The 16,542-nt window shown below is 42.6% G+C and overlaps 2 protein-coding genes across 5 annotated transcripts in view; one reads left to right on the top strand and one right to left on the bottom strand.

The window, feature by feature from the left end:
* The first annotated feature begins 1,645 nt into the window (after positions 1-1,645).
* Positions 1,646-6,508, top strand: serp2 (stress-associated endoplasmic reticulum protein family member 2). The gene is made up of 3 exons (XM_064947072.1): positions 1,646-1,902; positions 5,054-5,126; positions 5,306-6,508. Exons 1-3 carry the CDS (start codon positions 1,819-1,821, stop codon positions 5,344-5,346), a joined length of 198 nt encoding a protein of 65 aa, XP_064803144.1. The 5' UTR covers positions 1,646-1,818; the 3' UTR covers positions 5,347-6,508.
* A 1,772-nt stretch (positions 6,509-8,280) lies between these two features.
* Positions 8,281-16,542, bottom strand: part of LOC135519211 (TSC22 domain family protein 1-like) — a 69,635-nt gene continuing 61,373 nt past the window's right edge. For 3 of the 4 annotated variants that reach the window (XM_064944310.1, XM_064944311.1, XM_064944316.1), the window contains 2 exons: positions 11,519-11,570; positions 8,281-9,917 (listed from right to left, as the gene is read on the bottom strand). In XM_064944310.1, coding sequence (XP_064800382.1) covers positions 9,657-9,917; positions 11,519-11,570 — 313 coding nt within the window. In that variant the 3' untranslated portion in view covers positions 8,281-9,656. Of the gene's footprint in view, positions 9,918-11,518; positions 11,571-12,166; positions 12,533-16,542 lie in introns of those variants that run through there. The other variant, XM_064944315.1, reaches the window with a different exon arrangement.

Here is a 16,542-nt window from a genome sequence, read left to right as displayed (position 1 = left end):
CCCCTGTCCCCTCCTCTCCTCTTCCCCTGTCCCCCTCCTCTTCCCCTGTCCCCTCCTCTTCCCCTGTCCCCTCCTCTTTCCCTGTCCCCTCCTCTCCTCTTTCCCTGTCTCCTCCTCTCCTCTTCCCCTGTCCCCTCCTCTCCTCTTCCCCTGTCCCCTGTCCCCTCCTCTCCTCTTCCCCTGTCCCCTCCTCTTCCCCTGTCCCTTCCTCTTTCCCTGTCCCCTCCTCTCCTCTTCCCCTGTCCCCTCCTCTCCTCTTCCCCTGTCCCATCCTCTCCTCTTCCTCTGTCCCCCCCTCTTTCCCTGTCCCCTTCCTCTTTCCCTGTCCCCTGCTCTTCTCTCCTCTTCCCCTGTCCCCTGCTCTTCTCTTTCGCTGTCCCCCTCCTCTTCCCCTGTCCCCTGCTCTCCTCTTCCCTTCTTTCATCTTCCCCTGTCCTCTCCCTTTCCCTCCTCTCGTGTGTCCTTGGGCTGGGCTGAGAATTCCCTCCACATGGTGTAAAGCTGGTAAACACATACAGGAGCAAGGCAGACCACACACACTCACTGAATGGTCACAATAAACACACACACATGTGTGCGTGTCAAAGCTGAGTTTTTCGTATTGGAGGTTGTTGCATTGCTCTGCAGTTTGGCTGAATATGGACCTAGAATATAGATACTGTGGGCAAGAGGAGCCAAACTGTTGTTGCAAAGTGAACTGTCTGGATTACATGTGTTTGGGCTCACAATGTTCAGTGCTGTGTAACACCAGAACAACCCAATTAGTAAAACAGAGCATGAAGTCAACATTACACACTGTGGACACAGAACACACACTTAATTGGTTGAAATGACTGGAAATATTACATACAGTACAGACTTTTAATAGATAAAGACAATGTTATTAGACGTTTATTAATTGTATGTAAATAAAGTAAAGATAATGAAATCTATCCATGGGTTGAGCTGTTGGACCCATGGTGCTGATAAGAGTGGTTGCCTATCAACTGCATCTAGGGGTGGGCCAGCTATGTCTGAAGTCCTCCCTGCCAAGGCACAGTGCTGCTGTGAAACCCTGGTTGGCCCACCCCTAGATGCAGTTGCTAGGCAACCACTCTTATCAGCACCATGGGTCCAAGTGCAGCACTGCTGTTGTCTTCTCCTCTCTCATCTTATTCTTATTATCTCTCTCCTCTCGTTCTCTACTTAAGCTAATCACATTTGAAGATATATAATTTTGTGAGGATTAGAAACCCCAGAAGCGGATAGTTATGAGTGGTGTAAGCTGTTGTAATTCTAATTTATACTTTTGTCTTTAAAATAAATAAAAAACAGGTCACTCAAATGTTTCTAACCTACTTTTGCACCATTTTCTAGGCCACCACACTCAATGTCCTGAATGCAAGGTACTTGTCAGATTAACACATGCTGTTTCTCCAGACATTCCAGGCATGTCCAGCACACAGACAAGACCCTGGCAACAGCTTCTGTTGAGAAAGGTAGAAGAACTTTAGCCTACTGATTGAGTACTGGGGACAACTGAGGGTTATGCTACTGTTTATAACGTGTGTTACTACGGCAAATGAGAGAACTATTCATGCATTCCATGTTGAAGAATAAATAGTTTGACTCACTGCTAATGGCTGGTTGGATTGAGAGGTGAGGCAGAAAAAAATGCTCTGTAGCGGATCGCGCGCGCCACGCTTCATGGAAGAGCACTTCCGTCCGCGCGCACGTCAGCAGGTGCAGAGAGCAGTGGGGGTCTCGCGGCTTCATCATCCCTGCATCGAAATTACGCCGGCATATAACAATTTTACATCAATATAACATTCTCAGAAAATGGTAGCAAAACAAAGGATCCGTATGGCAAACGAAAAGCACAGCAAAAACATCACGCAGAGAGGCAACGTTGCAAAGACCCTGGTGAGGCGAAGCTTTTCTTCATGCTGTGTGTGTTCATCATCAGACGAAAGAAGATGCAAGCATGATGACACCGATTCAGTTAATCATCACTGAGAATAGCATGATTTCAATAATGTGACCCATCCATTTCATTATGATAAGTTATTGATTGGGTAGGCCTATCTGATGTTATTGTTTAAAAAAAACGCATGTTTTAGCCTATCTAATATGATTCATTTCAAACCATTCGGATCAATCACACGACACATACAAGCCGCAATTAATGAGTTTTCAAGCCCTTCTCCATTCATTGTAATACATGGGCCGTTGGTTGGGTGGTTTATCAATACTGATGGCTGTATGTTATATAATGGTCGATTATCTTGAATCGGCGGTTTGCCACAGGGTTTACAGCCCGGTATTCTCCCAATCAATAATTAATGAGAGATCAATGCCACGTAGATAAAGATCGAGATTGTCGATAAGGATGGTGTCATCATCTGGTTGAACAGTCCATATAGAAGGCTTGAGGTTGTTGATGAACTCTATGGTCCATCTGTATCCTGACCGGGTCACAAATACACGCACAGTTTTGTATTGCAATGCTTGCAGGGACCATAGAATTCCCACCCAAAATCCGGTTTTCCCTAACCCTAAATCTAACCCTAACTCTAACCTTAGCCCTAAACCTAACCATAACCCCTAACCTTAACCCCTAAGCCTAAAATAGCATTTTTCCTTGTGGGGACAGGCAAAATGTCCCCACTTGTCTGAATTTTCCTTCCTTGTTTTACTATTCTTTTGAGGACTTCTGGTACCCACAAGGATAGTTAAACAAAAACACATACACAGATATTATAGGACAGGTAGTGATACTGATAATTATGTAACTCTGGAATGTAGGATTCACTTCCTCATGGGGATTGGTTACACTGGCCTGTATTAGTTTAAATAGTGTACATTAAACCCTTGTATAATTGTGCTGTAATAGCCTTAGGGAAATGGGAGGTGTTCATAATTTATTAAATTATCGTAACTGCTGAATATAATGTTATAGTATTTGTTATAGTATTCCCAATTTATCCAAAGTCTAACAGATTGCTTTTCATGGCAGGCTGACTTGTTCTCTTGGTGTTCCTTAAGATGTTGTTTTTTCTTCGGACAACCTTGAATTATGAAACTATACCAGAAATCTTTACATGTCTTCAACATGACTGCATTGTGCAAGGTGACACTGAATGGAATAGCTCACTGTGGAATAGAGATTGTTTTCATTGTTTGTATTGGAATAAAGGAATACTTGGGGTTTGCGCTGTACATTCTAGATAGCTATTGTGTCATCCACAATAATACCGTACCACAATCAGAAAGCACATGGGTGCTATCCAACTGTATTATGACATCACCCACACCAGACCACATCTTGTGGTTGTGATGCTTTATGATGGTGATTCTCGTGCTGCTGGTCTAGACAGCCAGGCAGGCTGAGCGTTTCCAGAGACATATTGTATATCATGTGTTTTTACATCAGTGGTTTGGTTTCCACTCCTGTTTTCCATAAGAACTAGATGTGTTCATAGCGGAGTCTGAGGGGCTATATGCTAACTCCGCAGAACTCAGTTTATTATTAGATCCAGTCTATTCTGGTGTAACTGGGTACAAAACAGCCACACCGTGATGAGGACAAGGTTTAAAACAGTCAGACTGAGCCTGGACTAACATGGTTTAAAACAGTCAGACTGAGCCTGGACTAACATGGTTTGAAACAGTCAGACTGAGCCTGGACTAACATGGTTTGAAACAGTCAGACTGAGCCTGGACTAACATGGTTTGAAACAGTCAGACTGAGCCTGGACTAACATGGTTTGAAACAGTCAGACTGAGCCTGGACTAACATGGTTTGAAACAGTCAGACTGAGCCTGGACTAACATGGTTTGAAACAGTCAGACTGAGCCTGGACTAACATGGTTTGAAACAGTCAGACTGAGCCTGGACTAACATGGTTTAAAACAGTCAGACTGAGCCTGGACTAACATGGTTTGAAACAGTCAGACTGAGCCTGGACTAACATGGTTTGAAACAGTCAGACTGAGCCTGGACTAACATGGTTTGAAACAGTCAGACTGAGCCTGGACTAACATGGTTTAAAACAGTCAGACTGAGCCTGGACTAACATGGTTTAAAACAGTCAGACTGAGCCTGGACTAACATGGTTTGAAACAGTCAGACTGAGCCTGGACTAACATGGTTTGAAACAGTCAGACTGAGCCTGGACTAACATGGTTTAAAACAGTCAGACTGAGCCTGGACTAACATGGTTTAAAACAGTCAGACTGAGCCTGGACTAACATGGTTTGAAACAGTCAGACTGAGCCTGGACTAACATGGTTTGAAACAGTCAGACTGAGCCTGGACTAACATGGTTTGAAACAGTCAGACTGAGCCTGGACTAACATGGTTTGAAACAGTCAGACTGAGCCTGGACTAACATGGTTTAAAACAGTCAGACTGAGCCTGGACTAACATGGTTTAAAACAGTCAGACTGAGCCTGGACTAACATGGTTTGAAACAGTCAGACTGAGCCTGGACTAACATGGTTTGAAACAGTCAGACTGAGCCTGGACTAACATGGTTTGAAATGTGTCCTATTCAGCATGTTGTTGATGTCGGCCTAAAGGTCATAACACTGTATGAAACTTCATCCAACGGATGTTTGTTCAACCTGCTTAGTCTTCCTCCACCGGGCGATGTCCAGTAGTCGCATATTCTGCACAGTTTTGACCACCCTTGAACAACGACTGTCTGACCTTGACCGTCATACTAACTCTGACCTTACATCCGACCTTATGCCCGGTGTATGTGGCCAGCCAGAGGAGGATGCCTCTCAAGACTTCCTCCTTCTACAGTGGAGGTTTCCTGGCCATTGTTACACTAAACTTGCTCACTGGGGTTTCAGGCCCTATCAGGTCCTAAAATGATAATCTCTAAAACTAAAATAGTTAACTAACGGAAGAACACCGATAACAACTGTTTCATTCAGAAGGATCATGTAGTTTCCAAAGAGGTCCTAAGTCATGACATAAATAGTGACATTAAGATGACATTTGACTTGTACAGTATGTCTCAGTGGTTGAACATTGTTGTTGTTTTCTCTCCCCACTCCCTCTCAGCGACCTCAGGAAGAGAAGTACCCCGTGGGGCCGTGGCTCCTGGCTCTGTTCGTCTTCGTCGTCTGTGGATCTGGTAAGGTGCAAACATCCAGTGTTCAATATTCTGTTTCACATTAGCCTTGATATTACTCACCTAGGGAACATTGGTTAACCACAGAACTAAACCAATTTTAGTTTCACTTCAGTTTTCTGCTCAATTATTTTGCTTAACTGGATGTTGTCTTGTGTAACAACAGCCACTTTCTCTCTAAGCCATCTTTCAGATCATCCAGAGCATCAGGATGGGAATGTGATCCAGAGGTCCCACAGACTCTCCCCTCTCTCCCCACACCCGCACATCAGACCTGAGGCTGCTCGCCACACTACGTACCTCCCTAACACCTCCAGGAGGCCTGGAGGTCCGGACAGCTCTGTGTCCATCAGGGAAGGCCTGAGAGATGAGTGGACCACCCCCCTTCCCCCCTCGATTTTCTCGATCACATGTTTACAGAGTTCCAGGCTGTGGAGATGAGAGCTTTTCTACTGACAGTCTAAACCACAACCAATGGCTGGCTCAATCTCGTACAGAGTGTTTTACACCTGCTCATATGTGTGAGTGTGAGACTGTGAGTGAATGTGTATGTGTGTGCAGTCAATGATGTGACTGGCTGCTGTGCAATACTGCTGTGTTTCTATATACACTCACCGGACAGTTTATTAGGTACACCACCTTGTTCACAAAAATGGATCGCTCCTATTGACAGTGACCATGGCTTGCTGTATAAAGCAGGCAGACAGGAATCTAGACATTCAGTTACTGTTCAATTGAACGTTAGAATGAGCAAAACAATTGACCTAAGCGACTTTAAGCGAGGTATGATCGTCGGTGCCAGGCGCGCCGGATCCAGTATTTCAAATGGCCGACCTCCTGGGCTTTTCATGCATGACAGCGTCTAGGGTTTACCGAGAATGGTGCGACAAACAAGAAACATCCAGTCAGTGTTGGTGAAAACAGCTAGTTGATGAGGGAGGTTGTAGGAGAATGGCACAAATTGTGCAAGCTAACAGGCAGGCCACAAACAGACAAATAATGGTACAGTATAACAGTGGTGTGCAGAACGGCATCTCAGAACACACAACGCCTCGATCCTTGTCACGGATGGGCTACTGCAGCAGACGACCAAACTGGGTTCCACTGCTATCAGCTAAAAACATTAAGAAACGTCTCCAGTGGACACGCCATCACCAACACTGAACAATTGAGGAGTGGAAAAACATTGTCTGGAACATGACAGCGAGTTCAGTTTACTTGATTGGCCTGCGCAGTCCCCAGACCTCAACCCAATAGAGCATCTTTTGGATGAGATGGAACGGGGTTCCGACCCAGTACTAGATGGAAGTACTTAATAAACGGGCCGGTGAGTGTATATCTGTGTTGTGAGAACCTTTTTCAAATAAATGTGACATTTGGGACATGTCTGTTTGTCTGCTTTCAGTTCCACTTTGGCTGCTTCTATCCCAGCGCATGTTGTGCAGATTCAGCTTGCTAATAGTGTGGTTCATTTGGGGCTTCCTGGTGTGTGTGTGTGTACATGCATATGTGCGTGTTATATAACTTAGCACTAAAGAACCACGGCTTCATGGGGTGTCTTAATGTTTAAATTCCAGGTGCTAAACCGTCACAACTATTTACCAGGATTCTGTCATGTCCTTTCTCCAACATACCTGTATGACACCAGGGTTATGTCATGTCCTTTCTCCAACATACCTGTATGACACCAGGGTTATGTCATGTCCTTTCTCCAACATACCTGTATGACACCAGGGTTATGTCATGTCCTTTCTCCAACATACCTGTATGACACCAGGGTTATGTCATGTCCTTTCTCCAACATACCTGTATGACACCAGGGTTATGTCATGTCCTTTCTCCAACATACCTGTATGACACCAGGGTTATGTCATGTCCTTTCTCCAACATACCTGTATGACACCAGGGTTATGTCATGTCCTTTCTCCAACATACCTGTATGACACCAGGGTTACATCTTGTTACTCAGCCTCTCAAATTTATGTCTCCCGAAATCATCCTTCTTCAAGGCAGATGGCAGCTTATCGTCATTTGAATGGAATGCTGTTCACACATTTATCCAGTGTCGTGAGTTGTGGAGTTATACAATCGCTGTTTGTTCACTTGAAGTAATGGGCCAGAGCAAGGTGCTGTTCCTGTTCAATTGGAGTATTTGTGGACCATGTAATCTATGCAGCTGTTAACTAAGGCCGACCCTGGTGAAAAGCAGAGGAAAAGCTTAACCTACAGCTTGCAGTATACAGGCAGTGCTCTGTTGCTGTTTCACATGTTCTCTTTTCAGTGTACAGTAGGATGATGTGGCCCTAGACACTAAACTAAGGTTAGTTTTACACTCTGCTATAAGAAATCAGCAGGCACACAGGTCTGATTGTTACAACAGTAACACACTGCAAAGGTCTGTCTGCTGAACACCATGAGGTCAATGCTCGGCCTGGCATTTCCTCTTTTTTATTTTATTTGGCAAGTCAGTTAATAAGAACAAATTATTATTTTCAATGACGGCCGAGGAACAGTGGGTTATCTGCCTGTTCAGGGGCAGAACGACAGATTTGTACCTTGTCAGCTTGGGGGTTTGAACTTGCAACCTTCTGGTTACTAGTCCAACACTAACCACTAGGCTACCTGCCGCCCCGCCCCTGTCTCTGGGAGATGGAGAACGCAAACACTGCATGTCCATTTCCTACACAGATCCCTCTGTGTGTGCGCATTTCCTATCCCATATAAACATGTTTTCCCTAACTCACAGGACATAACATAACCTAGCCATGGCAATGTGTCAAAGCTCATCCAGCAGTGCTGCTATAACATGCCTACAATCCTACAAGTAGAGATGCAGCCAGCTGAACTTGCTGCATGCCAATAGCCTACGTGACTAGAAAAAAGGTGGAGGAGACTACCATTGGACCGCAGGGGAGAGAAAAAATGTCAATCAGGGACCAGGTGCTGGTTTGTTATTTACATAAACATGTGGTATCCATACAACCACTAGGCCAAGGAGGACCACCAGTTCATCCACAACACCTCAACTTTTGTTCACTTGGCAGGTCAGCACTAAGTAAGAAGTTGGTGTTAAATGGCCTACAGGTTAAGGTTAATTATTTAAACTACAGAAGTAAATGAAGACTAAAGTAAACATGAAGAGGCATGAACAAGTTGATTATTCCTTTAACATTTTATTGAAAGTTGTGAAGTGAAACTGTCAAGTGCAATTGTGTTAAGTATGTTTACAATACCTCATCTGGTTTGAGGAAACATGCGGAACATGAGCATACAACTTATACATAGAATGCTAAAAATCCATTTCAGTTCATCTTTCTGATATTCAGAGTAACGTGTTTGTTATGTTTAAGAGCTGATCATCCGGAAGTACTTTACCGTCAAAAAAAGAAAACAAAATAAATTTACTTCAAATAATTTCAAGTGAAAGATGGTTTACAGTAGGCGTTAATGTTGCAGCCGAAGATATGGATACTGGATATTTGTCAGTTAAATAACCTCCACAGCTCTATTGTCCTGAATTACAGCATTAAAAAGACAGCACATATCTTCAGACCAGCCCATTACTAGGCCTAGATCACTCACCATTTGTACTTCACCTAAATAGCATCTGTCTTCTCTCCTTATGTCACTATATTACACAGTACTTACACTAAATATACAGAAATATACACAATGTAGAAAGCCCATCAACTCCTTTTTGAAAATGCAGCTTAGCCAAACATCTCAGCCCATGTGCTCCTTTACATAAGAGAAGCCGCAATGAGGTTTAACAGGGCGCAAGGCTGAGGGGTTCAAATTAAAATAAGAACGTCATAATCATCATCTCTTTTAATAAGCAAGTACAGGCTACTATACTCCATTCAATCCCACAGTTTAAATGATGACGTCCATGGAAATGTTGTCATGTTCTCCCTTCAGGTCTCCTCCCCCTCACTCGCCAAATGCCAGATGGGGACTATCACACCATGACAACCCTCTGATTTTTCACTTTGTCACCATGAGAGGTGCTCCATTCTCGGTCTGTCTCTCTGTAGCACGCAAGCAGAAGAGAACCGCTGTATTTATTTACATTATCAGGATTCAACAAAGCATGGCCGTTATTATCTCCCTCCATCATCGTTACCACTGAAGTCTACATGACTTGAAATTCATTGACACGGGCACAGTAACTAAGTCATGTCTACTTTCTTGTCGGTTTTGTTTTTCTTAGTCAGACAATCTTGTTCTCTCTCTCCCAAGTCCATGAATTTTTTGGCAATGTTCATTCTCCTATAACATCCCCTTTCCCTCCTCTCCTAGGCAGATTGTCTTTGATAGTGTTTTTAATAGTCTTGAAACGATGACAACACCTGTCGCCGCTCTCAAAGTTAAATATGTGCAAATTCTTGTCTTAACAGCGTAGCCCCGTGCAATGAAGGCCTGGTTGTTCTGCAGCGTTAGAACAGGAGTCTGTCTGAGGACTGTCAAGTCAGTCAGGCCCTGGTTGGTTGATAGACTTCCTCATCGACCCCTCTCCGGGGGTATCAGGTGATGCTACGCAGAGGGTCCAGAGTTGTGTGATGGTTGAGTCGGGGGTAGGGTTGGTGCCTGGGCTGGAGGCTGTGTGGAGGTGGGAGGGGAGCCGGTCTGGGTCTGGGCCTGGAACTGAGCCATCTGCTCTGGGCTGGCCAGGGTCTTCAGAAGGCTGTTCTCCTGCTCAAGCTGCGAGTTCCTCTCAATCAGCTCCTTGATCTGCTCCTTCAGAACCTCCACCTCCTCCCTCACTGCGTACATCAGGTGGCTCTTCACCAGGTCCTAAAGGGACAGAGAGATGAACAAACAGAACAGACTTTAGTGTCTAGTTTTTTAAACATGACAATAAAAAATATCATATGAAAGAAGACAAAGACAGTGTTTTGCATAGTCATTTCACCCCTACCTACAAAAGACCTCGACTAACCTGTACCCCCCACACATTGACTCGGTATCGGTATCCCCTGTATACAGCCTCTATAGTTTTTTTATGGTGTTACTTTTTAGTTTATTTTTTACTTTAGTTAATTTGGTAAATATTTGTTTAACCTTTTTCTTGAACTGCATTGTTGGTTAAGGGCTTGTAAGGAAGCATTTCCCAGCAAGGTCTACACATGTTCTATTCAGCACGCATTTGACAAATCAAGTTTGATTTGAAATTACATACAAAACAATTTTAAATTTGTTCTGTTTTTTTTTTAAATGACCATAAATAAACCGCAGTGACTGCGGTTGAAAATTAGCCGGCTGGCAAAAACCGGCACTTTTACTGAAACGTTGATTAATGTGCACTGTCCCTGTAAAAATAAAATGAACTCAACATTATAGTCTTGATGCAATCATAATAATGTATGCATAGCATTACTACGGCTCTTTGTGGGAATTACTATTACTATGTAATACATGTTAATTATTGTAGCTAGCTTCTGTTTGTTTTAATATAAGAAGTGGGTCTGATCTTAAACACATAACCTGTTTGAGCATATGGATTAAATCAAGACAAAGATTCTGTAGATTATGGGACACATATTCCCAGGGTCTAAATCTCCCCTTCCTCTAAAGCCTGGACAGGACTCAACGTCACCAAACAGACAAAATGGCCGGCCCACATACACGTTTTAGCCAATCAGAGCCTGAGATATTTATATCTTATATCCAGGCGTCAAATATTTTCCGTTTGCCTAGCAACAAAGGCAAGCACAGTATGGCGCGAGTGAGAGAACATCCTTAGCGGGAAGGGATCCAGAGACAATAAAACACTAGAATGCTGAGGAAATGAAAATAAAATCCTGCACGCACGCTCATCTCGTTCACCCTGTGTCAACGTGTATATTGAAATAAATGGTAGCTTCAGGTAGAAATCGAAACAGTGTTTTACAGAAGTGGATAGTACACATGACATAAATGTACATATGGCCCATGTGCTACCATGGTAATCTGGATACGACTTTGCGTGATGACAAACTTGGCTAACGTCTAGGCCCCCATAAATACACTTTGGCAAACTAAATATGACATTGACGTCAAGGCGCATAATAACACCATATGCTGCAACATTGTTGCCAGAGCATCAAGCTATTCTCGATATATGTAACAGCGCCAAATTAAACGGGTTACAAAGTAACGTGCAAATCGAAGGTGATTCGAGGTTTTTCAAATCCAGTAGTAGCGTTTAGAAAGAATCAGCAAAAGGCTGTATGTTGCATGACTTCCCAGTTCTCGCTGGTTACGTGGTTATGTAATCCATTCATTGCGCTAACTGAAGCAACCTTTTATTTTAACTGACCTTTCTCCGAATGTATTCTTCGAAATAAGTTATATTCGCATGTGATTTGTGTAGTATAGTGTGCAGATAAAGCGAGTTTTAGATTGCATAAACTTACCATAGCCTGTTCAATTTTGTTGTCTATGGCCACCACACTGGCTCCTGACGAACTGAAAGAATGAAAAGAAAAGTCTTAGTACACTGCATCGGTAAGAATGAATGAAAGCAACTACTGTCGATGTTGCAGATCTAACACCAGTCATTTCAATACAATGAAATACAGTATAAATATCCTTATACAGGTGACATCACTTCGACTGAAGACCATTCTAGAGCCAAGTGTTCAGGGTGTATTGAATAGACCGCAGACTATTCCTCTCAAATGCCACAAAGAAGCCGTACATGTTCTATTACTGTCATCAATGTAAATCAACTAAATGTTATTTTACTGTCTTCAATGTAAATCAACTAAGGGGATTAGCTACAGCATTTCCTGGGCCAGCAATAAGCAAAACCATCCTAGTAATGCCCCAATCACGACAAGTGCATTTTCTCTCACTGAGCCCAATCAAAATGGCAGCCTCAGCATTAACGTCAAACAAAGGCATTTGGCTATACTTTTATTTTAATAATCAGGTTCTCTATAATACATAGTGTTGTATGATCAGTGTATAAAGCAGCGCTTCTTTCGGAATACAGAAATAATATTAGCTGCCAGCAATAGGCATCCTCCTTGCAGCACAATGTCATCGTAAAATATATTTACCTATTGTCGAGCCTGACAGGTGAACTATCCGTGCTCAGTAACGAAGATAAAAACGAGATAGAAAAATTCCTTAACTGGCAAACACCGAGATCCATCGCCACTGTTGTATAGTACGGACTATTCATGCTATATCACAGATATAAACCAAGCTTTATGCAACGAAAAACTCCTCTCGACGATTATCGTGTATCACAAATCACATTCTCTAGTTCCGTGGTTGGGAGAGGCGTTAGCAGGCACTTTATGTCCCTTCAGAAAAGCCTCGTATCCCGGGAAGCCTGAACATCTATCTACCGCTGCAGCACAAAGAATCTCCAAGGTCAGCTCATCTCCGCTCGGCTGAAAATCTGCAGCCCGGGGACATTTGCATAATGCATCTAAGAAAAACAGCGCTCCGATGCACCCGATTGGTGGAGGGATACTAATATTTGCATAATCTATGTAGAAAACGCCCCTACCTGCGGGCCCAGCTGATTTAATTTTCATAAATTATTTAGAGGATGCACCCTCTGCCGAAACTGGGAAAAACCGGATGAGCTGGTGAGGAACACTACAGTACTTCAAAAGACACAAAGAAGGGACATGTTTACTTGTCGAGATTCAGGCTACCAAGAAATGTCCGAATACCAGGAATTATACACGAGAAATGGACAAATGAAAAATTATGTATTTGGTACATTTACAACTACCAAAATGACTAAACGCGATGAAAGTGTATATTATGAACAAAAACGAATCAATCATTCACACAGTAGAAAAGAACCTTTCAAGATCGTTGTGGATCCAAAAACTGAACATATCCGAATTGTATCCAAGTTCTGCACGTCAACATACCGCCCCCTGGCGGTTACTATGAGCACAGCCCCACACAAGATTTACTCAAACCATTTAAGAATACCCAAATACAACAAGTGAACAAATGCATTCAGAACGCTTCCAGCACGTTTTGTATATGTGCCAGGGACAATGGCCCCTCAAACCATAGATGAGTCAGATACTAACCAAATTCACTTGAAATGCTCCTTGCACCATGTCTCTATTTTAGAGCATTTGCTCATTTTATTAGTGCTCCAGAAATTAGAACTGTTGTGTGTCAGTCCCCCCAAAAATAGCTTTAGCCACACAAAATACCTATTGACTGTAAGCAAAAAACTAAGGAGTGGGTAAGTGAATTGACAGGCAGATGGATAATAACATGTACTTGTTTTGTTAATGCCCTCATGAAAATAATTTTAGAAACATCTAATCAGAGACTGTAGACCTGTTAACCAAACCTCCTCGAATACCCTCAGCCGGTATTTGATGTATTCCAGAACTAGCACAGCTGATTCAAATGGTCACCTAATCATCAAGCCTCCCATTAGTTACATCAGTTGAGGAGAGGTTTGGGAAACACTGCTGTAGACTATCCATCCAGAGTCCTTGACTTGTCTACACTAAGTCAGACATGTACCTGCCCTGTGCCCAACACACCTTACGACAACCATTACTGGAGATATTGGGCTTTTTCTACTCATGCCACCATGGCAAAACAAGATAAAATGACCACCCATTCTATCAAAGACAGCACAAACACACCATCAGACCCAAAGCACAGATTCAACAGATCACTTCCTCATATTTATATACTCAGAAACTATAAGCTAGTGCCTGGTGGGGTGGCTTCTCCCTGACGCAAAGCTACACCTCTGAAATAAGAGCTGTAAGAACCTTTAGATGTTTTGATTCTGAGGTAGAAGATATCCATCAACTTAATTAGCGCTTTTCCAGATGCTCCAAGCACTTTCGATTGTATGGGGCAAAGAAACACAACATATCCATTATCTGTGTGCAGCAAGCAACTGGGTGATGCCATGGCAGCCATTTTGCACCAGAGACAAGCTCATCACAGGCTGATATCTGTTCAGTGCTGCTGAAACATTGGGGTCTGAACTAGAGGTCGACCGATTATGATTTATCAACACTGCTACCGATTATTGGAGGACCAAAAAAAAGAGCCGATACCGATTAATCAGCCGATTTAAAAAAAATGTATTTGTAATAATGACAATTACAACAATACTGAATTAATACTTATTTGAACTTGATATAATACATCAATAAAATCAATTTAGCCTCAAATAAATAATAAAACATGTTCAATTTGGTTTAAATAATGCAAAAATAAAGTGTTGGAGAAGTAAAAGTGCAATATGTACCATGTAAGAAAGCTAACGTTTAAGTTCCTTGCTCAGAACATGAGAATATATGAAAGCTGGTGGTTCCTTTTAACATGAGTCTTCAATATTCCCAGGTAAGAAGTTTTAGGTTGTAGTTATTATAGGACTCTCTCTATACTATTTGTATTTCATATACCTTTGACTATTGGATGTTCTTATACGCACTCTAGTATTGCCAGTGTAACAGTATAGCTTCCATCCCTCTCCTCGCCCCTACCTGGGCTCGAACCAGGAACACATCGACAACAGCCACCCTCGAAGCAGCGTTACCCATGCAGAGCGAGGGGAACAATTACTCCAAGTCTCAGAGCGAGCAATGTTTGAAACGCTATTAGCGCGCACCCCACTAACTAGCTAGTCATTTCACATCGGTTACACCAGCCTAATCTCGGGAGTTGATGGGCTTGAAGTCATAAACAGCGCAATGCTTGAAGCACAGCAAAGAGCTGTTGGCAAAACGCACAAAAGTACTGTTTGAATTAATGCTTACGAGCTTGCATCTGCCTACCAGCACCCAGTCAGTCTGCTCTATCAAATCATAGACTTAAACATAATAACACACAGAAATACGAGCCTAAGGTCATTAATATGGTCGAATCCGGAAACTATCATCTCGAAAACAAGTTTCTTATTCCAGTGAAATACGGAACCGTTCCGTATTTTATCTAACGGGTGGCATCCATAAGTCTAAATATTCCTGTTACATTGTACAACCTTCAATGTTAGGTCATAATTACGTACAATTCTGGCAAATTAGGCGGCCCAAACTGTTGCATATACCCTGACTCTGAAATGAACGCAAGAGAAGTGACACAATTTCACCTGGGTAATATTTCCTGCTAACCTGGATTTCTGGACAGTCCTTTTTAGCGAATAGGCACCGTATCGATTATATGCAACGCTAGATAAACTAGTAATATCATAAAACATGTGTAGTGAACTAGTGATTATGATTGATTGTTTTTAAAGATAAGTTTAATGGTAGCTAGCAACTAACCTTGGCTTACTGTATTCGCGTAACAGGCAGGCTCCTCGTGGAGTGCAATCTGAGGCAGGTGGTTAGAGCGTTGGACTAGTTAACTGTAAGGTTGCAAGATTGAATCCCCGAGCTGACAAGGTAAAGAGCTGTCGTTCTGCCCCTGAACAAGGCAGTTAACCCACCGTTCCTAGGCCATCATTGAAAATAAGAATGTGTTCTTAACTGACTTGCCAAGTTAAATAAAGGTGTTACATTTATTTTAATTTTATTATTTTTTAATCGGCGTCCAAAACTACCGTTTTCCGATTGTTATGAAAACTTGACAAATCGGCCCTGATTAAATCAGCCATTCCGATTAATCGGTCGACCTCTAGTCTGAACTACACCAAACTATAGCTTGAAATCAAAGAAATATACTTTCTCTTGTTATACAACTTCAGTACTTGGATGTACAGAATGCACATGGACACATGCCTTGCTTGTCACGGAAGACACCGTAAAGGCCTAAAGGTTGTCTTTTATGGTGATCCATCTACAGTAACTGTCAGTAAAATGGCCTAGAGTTAGACAACAAAAAAAACAGCTTCTGGTCATTTGCGTAAAAGTTTTGGCTGAGAAAATGATTTAGTAAACCCCACATACACACACAAGCGCAGGCTTGCCTCAGGGAGCTAGAGTGTGTGAATATGGACTTGACGTTCCAGGGGAGAGGATTGCACATTCTCCCTTTGAGGACTTCTGAACAACAAGTCCCTAAAGTAGGCCTAAAGCTATGAGAGCATCGTTTATTTCATAAGACAGGGCCTAGTGAGGGTTTCATTCTTGTTGAAATCCAGAACATTAACCATAGAGATCCTAGTTTCTATATTAATTTTAATGCAAACCAAACCATAACACGACAAGGATGTGGATGAGCATCCTAGTTGGCATACTATGTGCAGCAGACAAAACCTTCACACATACAGGGGATTGAGTGTTGCCGTCTCAGTACTTCTGGGGGAAGAATGGAACACTCATCCACATATCCAAGACATCATATACACACAGATCTCAAACACATCCTAAACACAACTCAAAAACAGACCAAAAAAACCAAACACTTCACACAACTCGACCCGTCCCACATCTTACATTCCACACAGTCGCATACGACAGAAATCTGATCCCCGCTGTGTACA

This window comes from Oncorhynchus masou, chromosome 29 (assembly GCF_036934945.1).
Source record: "Oncorhynchus masou masou isolate Uvic2021 chromosome 29, UVic_Omas_1.1, whole genome shotgun sequence".
NCBI lineage: Eukaryota > Metazoa > Chordata > Actinopteri > Salmoniformes > Salmonidae > Oncorhynchus > Oncorhynchus masou.
The sequence above is the reverse complement of the archived record's forward strand: the minus strand, read 5'-3'. Positions and strand labels throughout refer to the sequence as shown.